The 22628-nt window shown below is 44.0% G+C and overlaps 1 protein-coding gene across 4 annotated transcripts in view; it reads right to left on the minus strand.

The window, feature by feature from the left end:
- pik3c3 (phosphatidylinositol 3-kinase, catalytic subunit type 3) overlaps positions 1-22628 on the minus strand; it is a 138601-nt gene that overhangs the window by 66921 nt on the left and 49052 nt on the right. For 3 of the 4 annotated variants that reach the window (XM_072497150.1, XM_072497148.1, XM_072497152.1), the window contains 6 exons: positions 22478-22549; positions 19214-19318; positions 8237-8329; positions 6590-6775; positions 4617-4774; positions 1372-1462 (listed from right to left, as the gene is read on the minus strand). In XM_072497150.1, coding sequence (XP_072353251.1) covers positions 1372-1462; positions 4617-4774; positions 6590-6775; positions 8237-8329; positions 19214-19318; positions 22478-22549 — 705 coding nt within the window. The remainder of the gene's footprint in view (positions 1-1371; positions 1463-4616; positions 4775-6589; positions 6776-8236; positions 8330-19213; positions 19319-22477; positions 22550-22628) is intronic. The other variant, XM_072497151.1, reaches the window with a different exon arrangement.

Genomic DNA, 22628 nt, shown 5'->3' on the forward strand with positions numbered 1-22628 from the left:
TCAGCTTACTATGCAACAGCAGTGAATCAGTTTTGTCCATCTCTTCTTCATTAAATTTAAGGGGATAAAACAGGCAAACTTGTATACCTCTGCTCTTAATTCTAAGCTTAGGGTGGCTTCCTCACCCGCGGTGTCTTCAATGGACACAGTGGGATCCTCCCTGTTCAGCTTGAGCTGTTTTAATTTAAACTCTTTCCTGGAAATCTCTCTCCTCCTTCCATTCTTGCCTCCTCCTCTCTTTTTGCCTTTCCTCAAATTCCAGCTTCAATTTCTGCTCCTCCAATCTTAATTTCAACTAGTATGGCAGGGAGTTAGAGGAGATGGAAACTGGATTAGAAACAAAAGACAGAAAAAATGAAAGCAAAAGATGAAGACATGGGAATAAAAAGCAAAAAATAAACCGTGGCTCTATTGTCCTTAGAGGTGGGCTTAGGTGTAAGGAAAAATGCTAGAAAAACAAAATGAAGAGTTATGTACCTTAATGCACGTATTACAAAAAAGATAAACAAACTGACAGCACAAATGGAATTAAATGGGCCATTGTCAAGACATGATTGCAAGAAGAACAAAGTTAAGAAATCAATATTCTGGGTTATTTGACTTTTAGGAAAGACAGATGGGAAAGAAAATAATAATAATCATCTTTATTAGTGTCACACTAATACTGTACCAGCCTCCCCGAACAGGCGCTGGAATGTGGCGACTAGGGGCTTTTCACAGTAACTTCATTTGAAGCCTACTTGTGACAATAAGCGATTTTCATTTCATTTCATTTCAAGTAGGCTTACATTAACACTGCAATGAAGTTACTGTTAAAATCCCTTAGTCGCCACACTCTGGTGCCTGTTCGGATACACAGAGGGAGAATTCTGAATTTGACTCCAAGAAAAAATACATCCCAAAGAGGAGGAAAGACTCCAAGGGGAGGAAGAACCTACCATGGATAACCGTGGATATTAAGTTGAAAACGAAAACATACAAGATGGCAAAGTTAGTGGTAGGAAAGAAGAGTGGGATAAATTCAGGATGCAGCAAAGATGGACTAGAAAAAAAAAAATCAGAAATGTCTTTTCCTTCACACTCCCCAGGGTGATTTGTTTATCTCTCACCTTGGAACGTAGCCTTGCATTTTTAACAGTCTGTCTCAGTTCAAATTGCAAAATTTCCAGTCAATTGAAAGATTATTTTCAAAAATAAAAGGGGCATAGCCTCATGACAGTCCCCAAGAGGATGACTAGAGAATTAAGAAGAAACATTGGGAAATGAGTGGGATGGATCATTAATTTTTTTTAGTGAAGAAATAATTTTGTGAAAACAAAAACAAGCACCTAAATGTTTATGGAAGTAACAATTTGCACCAACTGCTTTTACCTCTAGGTTTTCTCCATCCATTGCCTCTTTTGCTTTAGAAACTGGAGGAGGAGGGGATACTGGAGGAAACGGACTGGTGATTATTTGGGAGCTAAAAGAGAATGTTCAGAGTATAAATTAGTTTAAAAATCCACCACGGTGTTAAAAATTACAATCTAGAATGAGCATTGACAATCCTACTATTGGTATTTTTAGGTTTAACATGCATTGCTAATTGTTACAATTCCAGTTGATGTTATAACTGGACGGAAGATCCCAGAATGGAACCTTAGCTCAAAGACCGTAGCTTTTTAAAAGAAAACATGGAGGAACAGTATCACCGGACCGCTAATTATTGTAACAACAAGAAAAATGTTTTTACTAAACATGGAAAGTTGGATTATTATACAATACTCCTTTACTCAGCCCTCCTCCATTAGTTTAACAAATTACATACAGGGTTTAAGATTAACACAGATTACAAAGTACATCTTAAATTACAATGCTCTCATTTACACACAAAGTCCCTTTCAGTGCACAAGTTCACTGTGGTCAAATAGATGCACTCTGCTCTGAACCCAAGTTAGTACCTATGGATTTCTCCTCAGATAACGATCACTTGAGAGTTTCCAAACTCCACTACCAAAAACATGCTTTCAAACATTCTCTCATAATAATGCTTTCCCCGAGCAGACCAGGTTTTACAAATGACTCTTTTAACCCATGCTTCTGCTCCACTTTTAACAGCGGATCCAGTCCAGGATTTCACAGCACCCCGTTTAGTTTTGGTTTTCTTAACTGCTTATACACAAACTCACTGATGTCCATTGTTATTTCAACTCCTGTTCCACAGGCTTTAATAAAATCTAACTAATCTTCAGATATCAGCCTAGAACGTATTTACTGAAGTTTTCTGTTCAAGTACCTTTAACCTCAGACTTCTTGGAAATTTCTCTTCACATCTCGAGCTTCCTTAACTAGCTGCTCTTCAGGGGCGTCATTCTCCGACCCCCCGCTGGCGTGAATCCCGCCCCCGCCGGTTGCCGAAGTCTCCGGCACCGGAGATTCGGCGGGGCCGGGAATCGCGCCGTGCCGGTTGGCGGGCCCCCCCGCTCGATTCTCCGGCCCGGATGGGCCGAAGTCCCGCCGATAAATTGCCTGTCCCGCCGGCGTGGATTAAACCACCTTTTGAACGGCGGGACAAGGCGGCGTGGGCGGGCTCTGGGGTCCTAGGGGGGGCGCGGGGCGATCTGGCCCCGGGGGGTGCCCCTACGGTGGCCTGGCCCGCGATCGGGGGCCCACTGATCCGCGGGCGGGCCTGTGCCGTGGGGGCACTCTTTCCCTTCCGCCTCCGCCACGGTCTCCACCATGGCGGAGGCGGAAGAGACTCCCTCCACTGCGCATGCGTGGGAAACTGTCAGCGGCCGCTGACGCTCCCGCGCATGCGCCGCCCGGGGATGTCATTTCCGCGCCAGCTGGCGGGGCAACAAAGGCCGTTTCCGCCAGCTGGCAGGGCGGAAATTCCTCCGCCGCCGGCCTAGCCCCTCAATGTTGGGGCTCGGCCCCCAAAGATGCGGAGCATTCCACACCTTTGGGGCGGCGGGATGCCCGTCTGATTGGCGCCAGTCGGCGGACATCGCGCTGTTTCGGGAGAATTCCGCCCCAGATCTCTGTACTTGTTTTTTTTGAAATAAATTTAGAGTACCCAATTTATTTTTCCAATTAAGGGGCAATTTAGCTTGGCCAAACCGTCTACCCTGCACAGCTGTGGGTTGTGGGGGCGAAACCCACGCAAACACGGGGAGAATGTGCAAACTCCACACGGACAGTGACCCAGAGCCAGGATCGAATTTGGGACCTCAGCACCGTGAGGCTGCAGTGCTACCCACTGAGCCAGTGCTGCCCTTGCACTTGTTTTCTTAACCATTACTCCTTGGTATGGCGTTTCTTCTCGCAAACTGAGAGATGATTCCTCTCTAGCCCTTTAAAGCACCTGCGTTCAGTCGAGCGGTGAAATCTGCCTTTTCTCTCACGAGCTATCTCCAACTGCAATCAAATTAGCTAAACTGCAACTTAAAAGCTTCCCAACCTTACAAGGCCCCAGTTACTAAGCAATGCAAACATACCCCGGTCGGCCTATTTATTCTTCACACCCTAGTCCTCTCTAAGCACAATAAAAACAACTGGAACTTAACCAGCACCCACACATACAAACATCTTTGTCCAGCATGAATTTAACTATAGGTTTTACCCTTCCAGGCACAGAAACAGTAAATTAAATACACTTAAAACTATATCTTTTTTCTGATGTTTATGCAGATCTAAATTCCTTAAAAGCCACATGGGAGTAGCATGTTGAGTTTGTGCTGATCTAAACGTATTCAGGAAATTACTTGTTTTCATTGAAAATATCAGCGTTTATTATGTGTAGGTACAAGAAGATCTTGAGTTTGTGTTTTGATAATGAGCAAATAGAACACAACTTCACAGATCCTCAACCCGGATTTTCTCATTATGATTGAAGAAAATTGGAACTACTGGATTAGAATATACTGGTAAAAGAAACTGAGGTTCTGAAAATCAAAAGCCCTTTTAAAGAGCCATTTTAAAATATTTCACCTGCAAAAAGGCCAATTTTGAGGCAAAGTTTCTTTAAACAGTTCAGGCCCACAAGCTTTTATCACCGATGGCTGCCAGTCTCTAAAGAATCTAAATTTGCGTTTATGATCCACATAGCCAGATTTAACAGTTAAGCCCCAGTCACTGCAACTGTTAATGGGAGACTGTATGGTTTAACATAGAAATTGGAGGATAAACCAGGAACCTTGAGGCTGTTGCATCAGTCAATAAATCATTGGTGAAACTCTACAGCTGCTCTATTTTTTCCAGTCTATCCCTCAATTCCTTGGTATCTAAAAATCTATTGACCTCAACTGAAGGTTCACAACTCGAGTGCAGAAATTTATCTTCACCTCAGTCCGAAGATGTCCTTCCAACCTCCATCCTTTCTGAAGTTGGACCGCCTCAGGACCTGATCAAGGCATGCTGGTTAAAACTCTCTGGTAAAGTTTATTTACTGGTTAACTACATAGAAGCCAAATTATGAATTCAGTATTGTTCAGTTTGTCGTCAAATTGTTTGTACGAGAGAACACAAGTTGCATTTATAAAATGCCTTTTTACTAGTGAGCTTCACAGTAGAAAATAGCAAGAGCAAATGGTTTCAGCTTTAAAATTAGAGCAAAATTATTGAAAGATTGTCCTCACCTCTCCATTTCTGAAGTGCCAGTTAATGAGCCAGACATGCTTTCAGACATTGCAGTTTGACTGCTATCTCTTCTGTTTGGTTCTAACCCAACTTTTATGTCATTAAAGTTTTCATACTTTAAAGCCTGGACAAGCTGAAGCAGGTACATGAGCAAATCCTATCAAGGATAAAGTGTTTTCAAGCAATTAGTTTTAAAATAAAATTGCATAAATTAAGTTTTTAAAAGAATTCAAAAATCCACAAGGATTCCAAGAAAGGTACTTGCATGGGCTACAAATGGCCCAAGCACTTGAAGCACATATTCAACATGCGTTTGGCTTGTTCTTGACGCATCTAATTGGCAAAAAGCTTTCATTCCATCATTCCTAGGCCCTGTTTCCAAATATCTCATTGCATTCCTAGACCTTGGGCGTCATTCTCCGACCCCCCGCCGGGTTGGAGAATCGCCGGGGGCTGCCGTGAATCCCGCCCCCGCCGGTTGCCGAAGTCTCCGGTACCGGAGATTGGGCGGGGGCGGGAATCGGGCCGCGCCGGTTGGCGGGCCCCCCCGCTCGATTCTCCGGCCCGTATGGGCCGAAGTCCCGCCGATAAATTGCCTGTCCCGCCGGCGTAAATTAGAGTACCTATTTACCGGCGGGACAAGGCGGCGTGGGCGGGCTCCAGGGTCCTGGGGGGGGCGCGGGGCGATCTGGCCCCGGGGGGTGCCCCCACGGTGGCCTGGCCCGTGATCGGGGCCCACCGATCCGCGGGCGGGCCTGTGCCGTGGGGGCACTCTTTCCCTTCCACCTCCGCCACGGTCTCCACCATGGCGGAGGCGGAAGATACTCCCTCCACTGCGCATGAGCGGGAAACTTTCAGCGGCCGCTGACGCTCCCGCGCATGCGCCGCCCGGGGATGTCATTTCCGCGCCAGCTTGCGGGGCAACAAAGGCCGTTTCCGCCAGCTGGCGGGGCGGAAATCCCTCCGGCGCCGGCCTAGCCCCTCAATGTTGGGGCTCGGCCCCCAAAGATGCGGAGAATTCCGCACCTTTTGGGCGGCGCGATGCCCGTCTGATTGGCGCCGTTTTGGGCGCCAGTCGGCGGACATCGCGCCGTTTGGGGAGAATTTCGCCCCTTGTTTCCAAATATCTCAACAGTATAATCAGCGATGTATTAACTGTTCTCCAAGAAGCCAGCTGCTTCAAGGTGCAAAGAGATCAGAGAGGGTAGGTTGCTCCAGGATGAAAGTATCATGGTAACTGTCTGGGAATCTTGCGTATTCCTACAGCACTTTTTATGGTTGCACACTATCTGTGCGTTAATGGAGTGGAATAGTCTGGCAGTTGTTGAATAATCTTGGGTGATCCGGGGCATGCATTAATTACGACAAACATGCAGTCGATGCTGCCGTGTACCTGTGGCATGCTCACTAGACCCTCAAACCTGTTTATTTTGGGGGAATCAAGGCATAATTGACATAACTGCCAGTCGCAGCAAACAGCACACCAATAATATGACGATGTATTTGATGATGAGCGATACAGATCTTACAAATCTCTGGCAGATTTCTGGAAAAGCACCAGAGGAAAAAGCAAAACTGTGAGCAGCAACAACGAATTGCACACTTTTCAAAAGATTTCTTTCATAGAACTCCACCAGGCTCCACAACATGGTCGTGTGTCACTGCCAACATGCTGCCAGTTACCATGAAACACAACGGCAGCCTAGAGGGAATGAGCCTTCCAGTTTCCTTTGCTCACAGAATTTGGCAAATCAGTTATTAAAACAAAACTAGAAAATATCACTGCAATCTAGAAAAAATACATTAGAAATTAGAACTTCCAATGCAGGGTTCATGGTAAGATATTTTACTATTTTTAGCCCTCGTCAGCTCCAAGTGCACGAAGCTGTATGATTTATTATGAATCTATTATTAGATTTATAATAGATCCCATAACAAGAGTATAGTCTTATTTAGTCGACAAGATTCTTACCTCATCATCAGCTTGTTGCAACCTAGCAACTGCATACCGCCTTACAGTTGGATTAGTGAACTGGGAGGAAAGCAACTCAAGCCCATCCTCCACATCCATTGGTTTCCACTTTCCTAGCAATTCCAAGGCTTGTTTAGCTTCTTGGGCCAAGTCCCAGTTTACACACTTCAAAAATTTAGTCAAAGCCTATAAAAGAGAACTACATTTAGTAAAGCAATTTTACAAGTGCAAATTTGCATTTCCTTATCGGTCATGTGCAGCTGCTTTGCAAACCATTACTGGGTTACATCAGCAATGGTAAATATCCTTGATTTCAACTCATTCAAATACTAACATACAACTAGGACTGGGCACTCCGATAAATACTGCCAAAATATATGTGACTGTTGTAGAAATCATTCAAGATACAATATTTATAGTAAAGATTACGTGTTATGCATGACCAATTTCAAGCGTTTAGTACTAGTAGAAAGTTAATTTAGCAACAAATTTCCTAGCACTATTGAAAGCACATGCATCACAAATGTCCTGTTTTGGTCAATTTGCCCAAGAATTGTAATAGAATCATGGAATAGAATACCTACAGTGCAGAAGGAGTCAATTTGGCCCATGGAGTCTGCGCTGGGAAATCCTACCCTACCCCATTCCGCCACCCCATCTAACCTATGGGCGGCCCGGTAGCACAGTGGTTAGCACTGTTGTTTCACAGCGCCAGGGTCACGAGTTCGATTCCCGGCTTGGGTCACTGTCTGTGCGGAGTCTGCATGTTCTCCCCTTGTCTGCATGGGTTTCCTCCGGGTGTTCCGGTTTCCTCCCACAAGTCCTGAAAGATGTGCTTGTTCGGTGAATTGGACAGTCTGAATTCTTCCTTAATGTGTGCGAGTATGCCCCGTAGTGTGATGACTAGGGGATTTTCACAGTAACTTCATTGCAGTGTTAATGTAAGCCTATTTGTGACACTAATAAAGATTATTATTATTAACCTTCTGAACACTGAGGGGCAATTTTAACATGACCAATTAACCTAACCTGCACATTTTTGGACTGTGGATGAAACCCGGAGGAAACCCGATCAAAATGGGGAGAATGTGCAGACTCCACAGAGTCTCTGGCAATGTGAGGGAGAATCGCTAACCACTGTGCTACCATGCCGCCCATAATGGGAATAATAATATTATTAAAACTACAGTCTACAACTGATAATTTGAAATTTTCCTGCCCTTAAAACAAATGATTGAATATATTGAATTATAATAATAATCGCTTATTGTCCCAAGTAGGCTTCAATGAAGCTACTGTGAAAGGACCCTAATAAGGGCAGCATGGTGGCGCAGTGGGTAGCACTGCTGTCTCACGGCACTGAACTCCCAGGTTCGATACCGGCTCTGGGTCACCGTACGTGTGGAGTTTGCACATTCTCCCCTGTTTGCGTGGGTTTCACCCCCACAACCCAAAGATGTGCAGGCTAGGCAGATTGGCCACGCTAAATTACCCCTTAATTGGAAAAAAAGAATTGGGTACTCTAAATTTTAAAAAAAATTAAGAAAAGGCCCTAATATTGAATTATAGTCATGAAATTACATTACATGAAACAATAACGCCTCTTACAGCTTTTGCAACTAAAAAGTACATTATTAAACAACTCACCTTTTCCTGGTTGGTGAGATAATATCTAAATTTCCAAACAAGATCCTGTTCTTCAGAGGACAGTAATTTAGTGGGAGGATAATTTAAAATAGTCTGGAAAAGAAACAATTGTGTTTTCTTAGAAACTTTGAAGTACATCATAGAGTATGGTTGATCAAGTTTGTTCCTAAAGGTTGCTTTCTTAACTCTTTCACAAGATGTGGGCATTACTGGCTATGCCAGGATTTGTTGCCTAATCTCCAACTGCCCTCGAGAAGTTGGTGGTGATCTGTTTTTATTAACCACTGCAGTCCATGTGATGTAGGTACACCCAAAAGTGCTATATGAAACAGGGATAATGAAAATTCTTACTGTGTTCCTTCAGACATTGGAACAATAATTTTAGAGTGAGGGTTATTCATACAAGGGAAAAGGGTACCATTCTACTTTAGAATTTAGAAGTACTGAAATTATGATGCCAGCTTATCCCCTCTCCCACACTGCCACGATTCTTGTTGAGACAGAACCACATCAGCGCATCAACCAACTCAAATATACAACTTTCCCATGCAGGGCTTCAATCCCACATTGGGTTAATAAATGTTGCATTAAAATTCTGCAGTGATTCAAAATGGAAAATCTGTAATGTATTGCATTATCAAAATAAAGCTCAATTTAATTGTTTTAGTCAAACAAAAGCATAGCTGCTTTCAGAAACCAACTTTTAGATAGCATGAAGAAAAAGAAACAGTGCCAGGCTAAAGTGTAGCTCCTTGTGTTCCAAGACCACAATAGCAGGAACATCTGAACTGATCTGCACATCAGACATATTATTGTCAGCAGCAGAGCTAAATCAACTTCACGCAGGAATATTAGAGTAAATATTAACTGGACCCGAACTAAAACCAAGCACCAACATCAGCATCCTGCTGTCAGTATTGATAAGAGCGACAACAGCACAACTTTGGCGACAGACTACTTTCTAAAAGGAGCACTAATCAGTTCATCACATTACCTCGGACAAGTAAGTTATTTTAACATGCCAGTAAATTGGTTATAGGGCCAGCAACAGATAAAGCTCAATAATTATTAAATTCTGGCACTGCCATGGTGCAGAGCACCATTTATTACATTCATGTGGCCATTCAACCATTTATGGTATAAATTTCCTCTAGCTGGGGTGGCCCAAAATGTGCTATTCAAGTTAAATCACTCATTCAATGGATTGTTGTACTTATGCCATTGACCACTCAATTGTGTTAGGCAGCACCTTCCAAACCCATGACCACTACTTTCTAGAAGGACGAGGACAGCAGATACCTGGGAACCCCACCACCTGGAATTTCACCTCCAAGTCACTCACCATCCTGACTTGGAAATATGTCGCTGTTCCTTCGCTGTTGCTGGATCAATATCCTGGAACTCTCCTTCTGATAGCACAGTGGGTGTACCCACACAACATGGACTGCAGCGGTTCAAGAAGGCAGCTCACCACCAACTTCTCAAGGGTAATTAGGGATGGGCAGTAAATGCTGGTCTAGACAGTGAACCCACATCCAGTAAAAAAAATGAAGTAATATCAATCCAATGTACCTGATGGATCTCGGTGTCTACTCGGAACCCTGGATATGTGTTATCCGTTCTTAGGCTGTGCTTTTTTGGCAAAGTTAAGTCGAACTTTGTCAGCTTTTAGTGTCTACTGGTAAACTCTTGGGTTACAATACAAACTTAGGTCAGATTGATTGTCTTTAGCGAATACAGTGGTTGAGTTTAAAATACAACTCGTGGTAATTCTTTCAATCATAATACACAGTACAAAAATACGGATCGATTTTAACAAAAGAAAAATGGCGATAGCAAAGGCAGCAGCAAGACATAGGTTTCAGAAAGTGATAGATTGATTCCGGAATGGATTTTTCCATCCCGACAAGTGATTTTAAAGAAGATATTATCTTAAAGTTTTTGCCTTCTTTACAGCTGTGATTGGCTTCAACTAATTTATAATTCACTCAATTAGACCAAACTGTCTGTCTGTCAATTCAAGAGATAAATGTCTTGGTGTAATTTTCCATACCCTGGCTTGCCAAGCATGTCTCTAACATTAATTAGATTAATATAGTTTTCAAAAAGTAATTATGAACCAGACTGATTGTTACCATTGAAACGCAACTGTCCAGGCCTGGGAAGACAGCTGCATACAATGAAGTCTTTTGTCACTGGCCTTGGTCTCTGGCCAGTCTCGAGCAACTTGCAAAATGTGAGAATTTAGAGCCTTATCTGATTAGTTCCCAGCTAGTCAGCTTTCCTCACTCTCATGGTTAATATGATTTAGTCAATTACTCTTAATGATTTCTCAATTAAACATTTTATCTATCTCATCTATAGATAATCAGAAAAGCTTCCAGGGAGTAAATTTAAACATTCCTATAAATCATATGGCTGCAGTTATTCTATTACTCCAGTGTTATTGAAAAGTGACTTGTATTGTGCTTGTAATATAAATCTAGAAAAGAGAAAGATCATCTATTGCAGAAGAAAACTTGAAGAAGCACGAGCTGACATTGTATGACGTACAATTCCAATGCACTGTCACAACCACATTATAAAGTGCTCAAAAGGGAATTTGAAGTGAGAGGAATGCCAGTCACATCTTATTGTCAAACTCCATCTACACTCAAAAGCACTTACATGGACATAAGAATTCTGAAACCCCTAGAAGTATAAAATATGGTTCTACGTGACTAGACCATAAGGCATAGGAGCAGAATTAGGCCACTCAGCTCATCGAGTCTGATCCACCATTCAACCATGGCTGATGTTTTTCTTATCCACATTCTCCTGCCTTCTTCCCATAACCCTGATCCTCTTATTAATCAAGAATCTATCTATATCTGTCTGAAAGACACAAGTGATTTGGCCTCCACAGCCTCCTGCGGCAAAGAGTTCCACAGATTCAGCACCCTCTGGCTGAAAAAATTCCACATCTCTGTTTTAAAGGATCGTCCCTTTAGTCTGAGATTGTGTCCTCTGGTTCTAGTTTTTCCGACAAGTGGAAACATCCTCTCCACGTCCACTCTATCCAGGCCTCGCCGTATCCTGGGCTGTTTAGCACAGGGCTAAATCGCTGGCTTTGAAAGCAGACCAAGGCAGGCCAGCAGCACGGTTCAATCCCTGAAACAGCCTCCCCGAACAGGCGCTGGAATGTGGCGACTAGGGGCTTTTCACATTCATTTGAAGCCTACTTATGACAATAAGCGATTTCATTTCATTTCATTTCCTGCAAGTTTCAATAAGATCCCCCCCATATCCTTCGAAACTCCAATGAGTACAGACCCAGAGTCCTCAACCGCTCCTCATACAACAAGCTCTTCATTCCAGGGATCATTCTCGTGGACCTCCTCTGAACCCTATCCAAAGCCAGCACATCCTTGCTTGGGTAACTGCTCACAATACTCCAAATGGTGTCTGACCAGAGCCTTATACAGCCTCAAAAGTACATCCCTGCTCTTTTATTCTAGCCCTCTCGACATGAGTGTTAGCATTGCATTTGCCTTCCTAACTGTCGACTGAACCTAGTCAGGGGAGTGTACCTTTAAGAAATGGGCATTTATCAAATGGCTGCAGTGATGTCATTGTGTGGGTGGAGATGGACTGTTTTTCACTTTCGTTTTGAGCTGAAAAGCTGCTTTGTGGCTCTGTGTTTGGTTTGGTTTTCAGAGTTGGATCGCTGCATTCAAACAAGAAGCTGTATATCTCTCTCTCTTAAAGAATGTTTTCAGCTCACTTGACAATTGCAAAGTAATACCTGTTTCTGTAGCGAATTTAAAACTGCTGTCTTTGTTAAAAAAGGGTTTAACTTATGGATGTCGCTAGGAAAGGTATTAAGGGTTACTGATAGAGTATTGCATCCGTGGGGTTAGATGTGTTGGTGGTTGATGAGATATTTACTGTGTGTTTATAAAATGTTAACTGGGTTCATAGAATGAACATTGTTTGGTTTTAAAAATACTTAAGGTCTCTGTTGCATAACACCTGGAGAGTGGACCCTTGTGCTCCCCATAACCAAAATCTATTAAAAGTCATGGGTCAGGTGACCTTTGGAGTTTTCTAAACCCTGGCCCATAATAAATTGGGGGCTCGTCCGGGATAAAAGTCTATCTTTCGTGATTGGGTTTGCTTAGTGAACTTAAAGACAGTGAGGGGTGAGCATATTTGTGTTTCCTTTTCAGGTGTGGTACTCCAGTTTAAGGAGGAGTGTGTTGTGAACAATGGCTCTTTCAGAGGCTTGGAAGCTTTTGGAGGTGGAGAAGGTCACACGCAGTACCTTACGAACAGAGACTAAAAAAAGGCTTTTAGATGTAGCAAAGACATTGCAGTTAACGTTACCTGACAGCATACGAAAAGACTGTGGGCGAGATTCTCCACTCCCGCGCCGGTTGGGAAAATCGCCTGGGCCGCCAAAATTTCCCGGAACGCCGGTCCGACGCCCTCCCGCGATTCTCCAAAGCGGCGGGAACAGCCCGGTCGAGTTCCGCGGGCCGGAGAATCGCCAGAGACACCCAAAATGGCGATTCTTCGGCACTCCCGCTATTCTCAGGCCCGGATGGGCCGAGCAGCCAGGCCAAAACGGCGGGTTCCCCCCGGCGCCGTCCACACCTGGTCGCTGCCGTTGGGAACAGCGCACGAATGCTGGGGGGGGGGGGGGGCGGCCTGCGGGGGTGCGAGGGGGGATCCTGCACCGTTGGCTACCTCAAACGTGGGGTGGCCCGCGATCGGTGCCCACCGATCGTCGGGCCGTCCTCTCTGAAGGAGGACCTCCTTCCTTCCGCAGCCCCGCAAGATCCGTCCATCATGTTCTTGCGGGGCGGACTTAGAGAGGACGGCAACCACGCATGCGCGGGTTGGCACCGGCCAACCCGCGCATGCGCGGATGACGGCAGTTATGTGGCACGGCCGCGTCAACTATGCAGCGCCGCCTTTACATGGGCGACAAGGCCTGGCGCGTGTAGATGACGCGGCCCCGATCCTAGCCCATTGTCAGGGCCTGAATCGGTCGGGATCGGGGCCGTTTTGAGCACCCGTGAACCTCGACGGCGTTCACGACGGCGCAGCCACTTCGGCGCGGGAGTGGAGAATCCTGCCCGAGGTACTTATGGCGGTAATTGAGCATTTAAAATTGCCTGAGATACAGTCTGATGCATTAGAACTGGCAAAAATTCAGTTAAAGATTAAACTGGAATATGAGAAAGAATTAAAGAGGATTGAATATGCAATGAGGGACAAAGAAAAAGAGAGAGAAAGAGAGAGGAAAAAGAAAGAGAGAAAGAAATAGAGAGGAAAAAGAGAAAGAGAGAGAAAGAGATAGAGGGGAAAAAGAAAAAGAGAGTTTGAACTTCGGAAAATGGCCAAGAAACATGACAGTCAGTTAAAATTGGCGGATATAAAGAGAAACTTACAGTCTGAGGAAAGTGATGAGGATAATGAGCCTTAGTGTCATAGTCAAAGGCTTGGTGGGGATCTATTTAAGTATGTCAACGCATTGCCAAGGTTTGATGAGAAGGAGTCAGAAGCTTTTTGCATTTAATTTAAGAAGGTAGCTAAACAAATGAAAAGGCCACAGGACTTTGTGGGTATTACTGATTCAAACAAAGTTGGTAGGTAGAGCTAGTGAAGTGTTTGCATCACTATCAGAGGAGGTATCTAGGACATATGAGGAGGTGAAAAATTCCATCTTAGGTGCATATGAACTAGTGCCTGAAGCCTACAGACAAAGGTTTCGAAATTTAAGGAAAGAACCTGGTCAAACATACATGGAGTTCTTGCTTCCTGTGTGGACAAAAGTGTGGACTGCAGAGTGATCAGCAAAATGACCAGGAGCCATTTAAGTGGGGGAAGAGAAGAGAAATATAGTCATAGAAACATAGAAAATAGGTGCAGGAGGAGGCCATTCAGTCCTTCGAGCCTGCACCAACATTCAATATGATTATGGCCGATCATGCAAGCTCAATATCCCACTTTCTTTACGTACCCCTTGATTCCTTTAGACGCTTTAGTCCAGCTCCCTCTTGAATGTATCCCCAAAATTGGCCCCAATTTCTGTGGTGGAGAATTCCACAAGTCCATAACTCCGAGAGAAGAATTTCTTCCTCGTCCCAGTCCTGAATGGCTTACGCCTTATTCTTACTCTGTGACCCCCAGTTCTGGATGTCCCCAACATCAGGAACATTCTTCTCACATCTAGCCTGTCCAGTCCTATCAGGATTTTATATGTTTCTATGAGATTCCTTCTCATACTTCTAAACACCAATGAGTACAAGCCCAGTCGATCCAGTCTTTCTTCATTTGTCAGTCCTACCATCCCGGGAATTAGTCTGGTGAACCTTCGCGTACACCCTCAATACAAGAATGTCTTTCCTCAAACTAGGAGACCAGAACTGCACACAATACTCAAGGTGTGGCCTCACCAAGGCCCTGTATAACTGCAGCAAGACATCCCTACTCCGATACTCAAATTCTCTCACTGAAGGCCAGCATGCCATTAGCTTTCCTCACCGCCTGCTGCACCTGCGTGTCAACCTTCAGTGACTGTTCCACCATGAAGCCCAGGTCTCATTGCACTTCCCTTTTCCTAAACTGCCACCATTCAGATAATAATCTGCGTTCTTGTTTTTGCCAAAGTGGATAACCTCACATTTATCCACATTATATCGAAATGCCAAGTATTTGCCCACTCAGCCAGCTGTCCAACTCACCCTGCAGCCTCTTTGCATCCTCTTCACAGCACATACTGCCACCCAGTTTATTGTCTTCTGCAAATTTGGAGATATTGCATGCAATTCCTTTTTCTAAATCATTAATGTATATTGTGAACAGCTGGGTCCCAGCACTAAACCCTGCGGTACCTCACTAGTCATTGCCTGCCGCTCTGAAAAGGACACATTTATTCCCACTCTCTGCTTCCTGTCTGCCAACCAGTTCTCTATCCACGTCAATAAATTACCCCCAAAACCATGAGCTTTAATTTTGCTCACTAATCTCTTGTGTGGGATCTTGTCAAAAGCCTTTTGAAAGTCCAAATACACAACATCCAATAATCAGGGACAGTATAATTAGAGGAATTGTTCTCTGTGACCAGGGTCAAGAGTGCTGAAAGTGGTGTTGCCTACATGACACTCGGGTTCGAGATATCTAATTTGGGCTGTGGAGGGGAAGGGAAAAGATCCAATTGTCGTGGTCCATGTATGGACCAACGACATAGGTAGAACAAGAACAGGAGTAGCGAGAGGTTAAATTAAAAAGTAGAGCCAAAAAGCCAATAATCTCCGGATTAGTACCTAAGCCACAAGCTAACTGGCACAATCATAGAATATACAGTGCAGAAGGAGGCCATTCGGCCCATCGAGTCTGCACCGGCTCTTAGAAAGAGCACCCTACTTAAGACCATGCCTCCACCTTATCCCCGCAACCCAGTAACCCCACCTCACCATTTTTTCTGGACATTTAAGGGGTAATTTAACATGGCAATCCACCTAACCTGCACATCTTTGGACTGTGGGAGGAAACCGGAGCACCCGGAGGAAACCCAAGCAGACACAGGGAGAAAGTGCAAACTCCACACAGACAGTCATCCAAGGCCGTAATTGAACCTGGGACCCTGGAGCTGCATGGCAGCAGTGCTACCAATTGGGCCACCATGCCGCTCGTGAGGAAAATAAGATGATATAAATGCGTGGCTCAAAGGTTGGTATTGGACGAATAGGTTTGAATGGGACATTGGAAGCAGTACTGGAGAAGGGGGAGCTGTTTTGATGGGACCTTCTACACCTGAATCATGCCGGGACCAGAGTTCTGGCGAATCACAAAACTAGGACATTTTAATTGGGGGAAATTTGAAAGTCAAAGTTAAAGGAGAAGGTAAAAGTGAAAGTTAGTGATGAGGCAGAGTTGTTACCTGAAAATAAAAAGGAAGCGTCAGAATATGTGAATGTCATATTGCGCCAAGGAATTATATACAGTCAGGGAAATTTGAAAATAGAACAAACTTAATGGTTTTGTATCTGAATGCACAAAGCATTCAGGGGAAAAAAAAAGAATTATCAGCGCAAATAGAGACACAGGGTATTATTTGGTAGCGATTACTGAAACATGGTTACAAGGAGACCAGGCCTGGAAATTGAACATCCAAGGGCACTCGGTATTTTTCAAGGATAGACAAAAAGGAAAAGGAGGTGGTGTGTCTTTACTAGTAAAGGAAGAGATCAATGTTGTGTATAGGGAGAGGTGCTGTGTACCCATAGTCCATGGATGCGCAGAATGACACTGGCCATATGGGTGCACCCACCCCACCACCTCTGCACTCAACCCCCCGATAACCAGCCCACCCACCCACAATAATAGCTCCAGGAGGGTGCAGGGTGGCGGAATGGGGCCGCAGAGCCTATCTCTGGTATGGCATGGGTGAGCCACTGGTACCCCTGCCAGTAAGGACGGATACCTGGGCCCCCAAGGTGCCAGGTGGTGTGAAGGGTAGAGAGAAGAGGGGGAGGGGCACGGTGTAGCCCATTGGACCTGGTTGGGTACGGGGATACACACCATGCTAACATGTCTGCCTTTCAACCAATGCAGACAATGGGCGTTGGAATCCAACCAGGAATGGTGGCCTTCAACTTGGGCCCCACAGCTCTGGGGATGCACTGAGGGCTGTATACACAGAAGCTGCTCGGGAAGGACCCTGCAGCAGTAGAGCCAGCCCCAGGGGAACAGCAGCCAGCTGGTGAAGGTGGACAGCTGCCACCCAACAGGCCGAGGAGGAGGTGCTGCATCAGGCCTCATTTGTACCGGCAGCACCATTCATTACAGACCTGCTGAACCAGGCATGCCGAAGACTCCAGTTGAGCAGGGGGACCGTGCAACATGTCTGCCGGACCATGGCGCACCTGGCATCACGGGGGTATGGGGGAGGACATCCGCTCCCAGTGGCCGTCAAGGTGACAGTCACCCTGAAACTTTACGCCATGGGGTCCTTCCAGGTGCCGAGTGGAAACCAGTCCGGATCTCAGACCTCGGTGCACAAGTGCATCGCGCCATCACGGAGGCCCTATATGTTAGGTCAGCACAATATATCAATTTCAATGTAGACCGAGCCCACTAGGATACCTGGTCAGCGGGGTTTGTCGACATCGCCGGGATGTCCCAGGTCCAGGATGGATGGGATGCATGTCCCCCTACGAGCAACAGCCCGCTTTACAAACAGAAAGGGGCTCCACTCTGTGAACATGCAGCTGGTGTGTGACCATGAGCAGCACATACTGCACATCTGCATCTGATACCAGGGCAGTGTGCACGACGGCTTCACCCTGGTACACTCAATGGCTCCTGACACCTTGGAGGTGCACCACTGGGCGAGGGGTTAGTTCTCGGGCAACAGGGTTTACTTGCTGTGAGCGTGGCTGATGATGCCTCTCGTGAGGCTACAGACCCGATACCCATGTTGCGACCAGGGACGTGATCGAGCAGTGTATCGGCACCCTGAAGATGTGGCTCTGGTGCCTGGACCTCTCTGGAGGAGACCTCAAATTTAGTGCTAGAAGGGTCTCCCACAGTGTGGTGGCCTGCTGCATCCCCACAATATTGCGCAGCAGAGGGGTGATGTGCTGGAGGGGGATGAATGCCACCACAGCAAATGGTGAATTTTGAATTCGATAGAAATCTAGAACTAAAAGTTTAATGATGAAGTGAAACCATTGTCATAATAACCCACCTGGTTCAGTAATCTCCTCGAGGGAAGAAAATATGCCATCTTTACCTGGTTGACTCCAGATTGACAGCAACGTGGTTGACTCCTAAACGGTATTCAGTTCAAAGGCAATTCGGGATGGGCGATAAATGATGGGCCAACCAGTGCTACCCATTAGCCCATGAATGAATAACAAAAACGCATGGGATTTTGGGAGGTGACCCAAGGACTTTGGAGGAATGGGAGGTTGGCAATAGGAAGGCAGTTTGCAAGTATAGGAGGTAAACGGACATAACTTGTTGAAACTTAACAGACTCTATTCTTCAAAGTTATTTTGGATAGTTTTGGCACTAATTCAAAAACACATTCTAGAAACAGAATAATTGCATATTAATCACTGCCTACATTCTCTAGACTCTGCCCATGTCAAGACTCAAAGTATTCAAATCTAAATTGTTAATTTAAGTATGGGTCAGGAGGTCCTTCCAACCAGTGCACACAAATGAACTCGCAGAAGTTAAAATGATTTCAGGAGATGCTGTGCTGCTGGCCATGATGCACTCCAGTATGTTATGGTGCCACTGATTATGGTCCCGATCTATTAATCCCAGTTTTGGCTGATATCCTCAGTTTAATTTCCCACAAGGTTTCACACTGACCCATTAATATTCTTTATTAATTGAAGGAATTCTTATGCCTCAAGAAGCTTCAGAAATTACAAGACATATACAGATTTTGAACTAATGATACCTTATCCCAAGTAAGGCTTTAGGGAATGAATTTTATTCCTAGACATACCATAAAAATCAGAAATTTCAGTTTTGTCAAACAGAAAGAAGTGTTGGCCCATGGTGTCTAACATCTTACAGCAAAGTTAAGCTTTCAGAAAATATTTCTTGCTTTCAGAAACAGAAATTACTTCAGCTGAATTTAAAAAAAATATATATATAGTTAGGAATTGGCTCCTAGTAATTCAAGGCATCTTAGTAACACAAGACAAACAGCTTGCATGATTTCAGTTTTCTAAAATGTACAAATGTACATAAAAGTTAATAGCATAAAAATCCTTTTGCCTACAGTACAAAATTCAAGAGTAAACAAAAAGGTAATTTGTCCACAAGATAAAAATGCAAGTAAGGCATAGGTTTGAGATTAGAATTAATGTTCTCCCAAATATAATATATCAAATAATATTTACAAAGCAAATGCTCAATATTTTAGATACCTTTGCCAAATAAAACGTTCCCAGTATTCATACTTACATTAAGCTGGTCACGGGTAGCAGCATTTGGCTTCAGATCATGGTCAGAAGGTCCACTTCTCAAACTTCGAGCAAGTTTATGATGCTTGCTTTCTACTAAATTCTCCTACGGTTAAAGCACATTTATTACTCTGGTTCCGGATTTAGACAGACCAAATGCAAAAAATTGGATTTGTTTAAATGAAAGTATTTAAAGCCTTTAAAATATTATGTGAATTTGGAGTTCATCAAATTTCAGTACACTAGTGTAGGGGAATGAACACTCTGTCAACTGGAGTAGGGAAGCAATTGCAAGCTAGATGCTTTTACAATCCTGGACTAAATCAGTAACTTGCTGTTAGAAAGAAACAAATCCAAAATCCAAGTTCTTTACTAAAAGAATGAAGCCACAGATTCCACAGTTTAAAACATCACAAGTGACAGCAGTTGTTGAATTCTGCTGTAGCTGCTGCTGTCAATTATGTCAAGAATTGATCATCTGGATACATTTGGTTTGTTTCTGCTGATATTAAGAATCACTGGCTGGAGTTTAATATTCTGGAGATGTCACTGATTTTCAGGACTGCAGTCTCCCTTTTTAAAAGCACCACCTCTGACCTTTCCGCTTAATTCAAGAACTCATGAAGAAGGAGTTTTTAAAGAATGAGACACACTAGCAGCATGGTAGCACAGTAGTTAGCACTGTTGCTTCACAACACCAGAGACCCGGGTTTGATTCCCAGCTTGGGTAACCGTCTGTGCGGAGTCTGCACATTTTCCCCGTGTCTGCGTGGGTTTCCCCCCGGTGGTCTGATTTCCACCCACAAGTCCGGAAAGACCTGCTTGTGAGGTGAATTAAACATTCTGGATTCTCCCTCAGTGTACCAGAACAGGTGCCATAGTGTGGCGACTAAGGGATTTTCACAGTAACTTCATTGCAGTGTTAATGTAAGCCGACTTGTGACACTAATAAAGATCATTAAACAAAAGATTTCTTACTATACAAGTCACACAAAGCAAACGTTAAATACTATCTGAAGATAACTTCTTGTACTTTGAAATCTAGAATCAAAACAATTTAAACATGAATTAATAGCAAACTGTTGTCAATCATAAACTATTAAATTACTTGATAAGTTGCAGATACAGCTAAGGAAGATTTTATGAATTGGCTCAGCAGTCTAATCAGCATATAGGTCATCTAACTCAGTCACAAAGTCCTTCAAAGAAGTTCAGTTCCTCTCCTTCTTGGGTGGAGATTGATCCCCAGCCCACAGCAGTGCACAACAAACCTGAGTTCCATAGGAAAAATGGCACATGTTTACAGAACTTCCTCAACCTGGTCTAGATGGCATAGATTCACAAATGTTACCTTCAATTTACAGAAGCAGCAACTGTGTATTTGCTTATTTGCAGCTTCTTGGTCTATTCTGTCTTCTTCAACTAGTCTCTTTTGCACTCATCAAATTCCATTGAGCTCTGAGGGCTGTGTCCTCTTATACAATTTCAATCAGGTTCAGTCTCCCTCGAAGTTTTAGTTTCCTATGAAACTGGGAGGGACAGTTTCCTTTTTTGGTTTCCTTTTTCAATGGGGGTCTGTCTCAAAAGTACGAGCTTTGAACACAGATTTGATTATAATGCAAACGATCAAACGTGGAATATCCCCAACAAGACAAGCATCTATAGTGCACTAAGTATTTATTAATTTTACACAAGACATTTCAGATCCAACCTCTGCTGGTTAATGATTTGATAGCAGCTCAAGCTAATTAAATTAATTCTTAGAAAGTCAACTTGTCATCTGCTGCATTACAGTGCTAGTTTTAGTCGGTATACCCAACTTAAAATGTGCTGTACAAAAGCAAGTTGTCAACAGAGCAAAATTCCAGTCACTTCATAGGAAAAATTATCAAACAAAATCTGACACTGAACCATTTAAGGAACTTTCAGATAAGGTAGCCAAAAGTCTATTCAGAAAGTTAGGTTTTAAGGAATGGCTTAGAAAGGAGAAGAGATATAGGAAGGATCAGGGACGGCATCCCAAAGCAGAGTCTAAACAGCTAAAGAAACTGCTGCCAATGGAGGAATGAGAAAAGCAGGGATGCTCAAGAGGTCAGAACTGAAGGAGCACAGAAACCTGGGAGGTCTCTACAGGGGTTCCCGAGGTAGGATGGGATTAGAAAATAGGGATGAGATTTTTAAAAAAGACACACTGACAAACTGGGAAACAATGTAGGTCAGTGAGCAGAGGGGTGATAAGTGTTTGGAGCACGGCATGAGCAAGGCAATAGGGGCAGCATGGTAGAAGTGGGTCGCACTGTTGCTTCACAGCTCCAGGGTTCCAGGTTCAATTCCCAGCTTGGTCACTGTCAGTGTGGTTTCTGCACGTTCTCCTTGTGTCTGTGTAGGTTTCCTCCGGGGGCTCCGGTTTCCTCCCACAAGTCCTGAAAGGTGTGCTGTTAGGTAATTTGGACATTCTGAATGCTCCCTCTGTGCACCCGAACAGGTGCCGGAATGTGGCTTTTCACAGAAACTTAATTGTAGTGTTAATGTAAGCCTACTTGTGACAATATAGATTATTATCACTAGGGTTTGAGGAGTTCACGTTTACAGCAGACAGGAGGCTGGCCCGTAGGGAGCTAGAATAGATGAGCTCAGAAGTAGCAAAGGCATGGATGAGATTTTCAACAGCAGATGAGCTGAAGCAGGGGCAAAAATGTTAGGGAGGCAGAAGTAGATGGTCTTGGTGATGGAGAAGATTTGAAGTCAGATGTTCAGCTCAAGTTCAAACATAATTACACAGTTGCAAACAGTCTAGTTCAGCCTAAGATAGTGCCATAGTGCTGGGTGAGAGGTTTAGTTTGAGGTGGGGACCAAAGACAGTGGCTTCAATCTTCCAACAATTTTGAAGGAGAAAATTTCTGCTCATACAATACTCAATGTTTGACATGCCAAATTAGAGGCAGTGGAGATATTGAGAAGAGGTGGTGAGGTGCATACATAGAACCTAATGTTACATTTCTGAATGCAGGGGCAATATTCCAAAACTTAATATCAGCCACAACCTGCTACAAGACATCTTACTTGCAGTTGTGCAAAAAGTTGACAGAACTATTCTTTAAAATTGATCATTAAATGCAGTACATGACATTAAGTTTTATCAAGCCTCCTTATTTCTGATCAATTTTCACAGAATTCATATCCAGGTTGAAAGCCCATTCAACATTTTCCAAAGAAAAGAAAAATAACTTGCATAGGTAAAAAAAAATGTATTAGTCATACGAACCATTGACATCTGAGGGTCTGGAACTTTGACAATCTCGGAGCTTGTTAGATTTGGAGATGACTCATCACCATCCTGATTAAAAATGCATTTGAAAGACAAAAAAATCAATTGGTCTAAATAGTACAAATATAAATAGTCAGAAATTTAATTT

The sequence above is a fragment of the Scyliorhinus torazame genome, chromosome 3 (genome assembly GCF_047496885.1).
Source record: "Scyliorhinus torazame isolate Kashiwa2021f chromosome 3, sScyTor2.1, whole genome shotgun sequence".
NCBI lineage: Eukaryota > Metazoa > Chordata > Chondrichthyes > Carcharhiniformes > Scyliorhinidae > Scyliorhinus > Scyliorhinus torazame.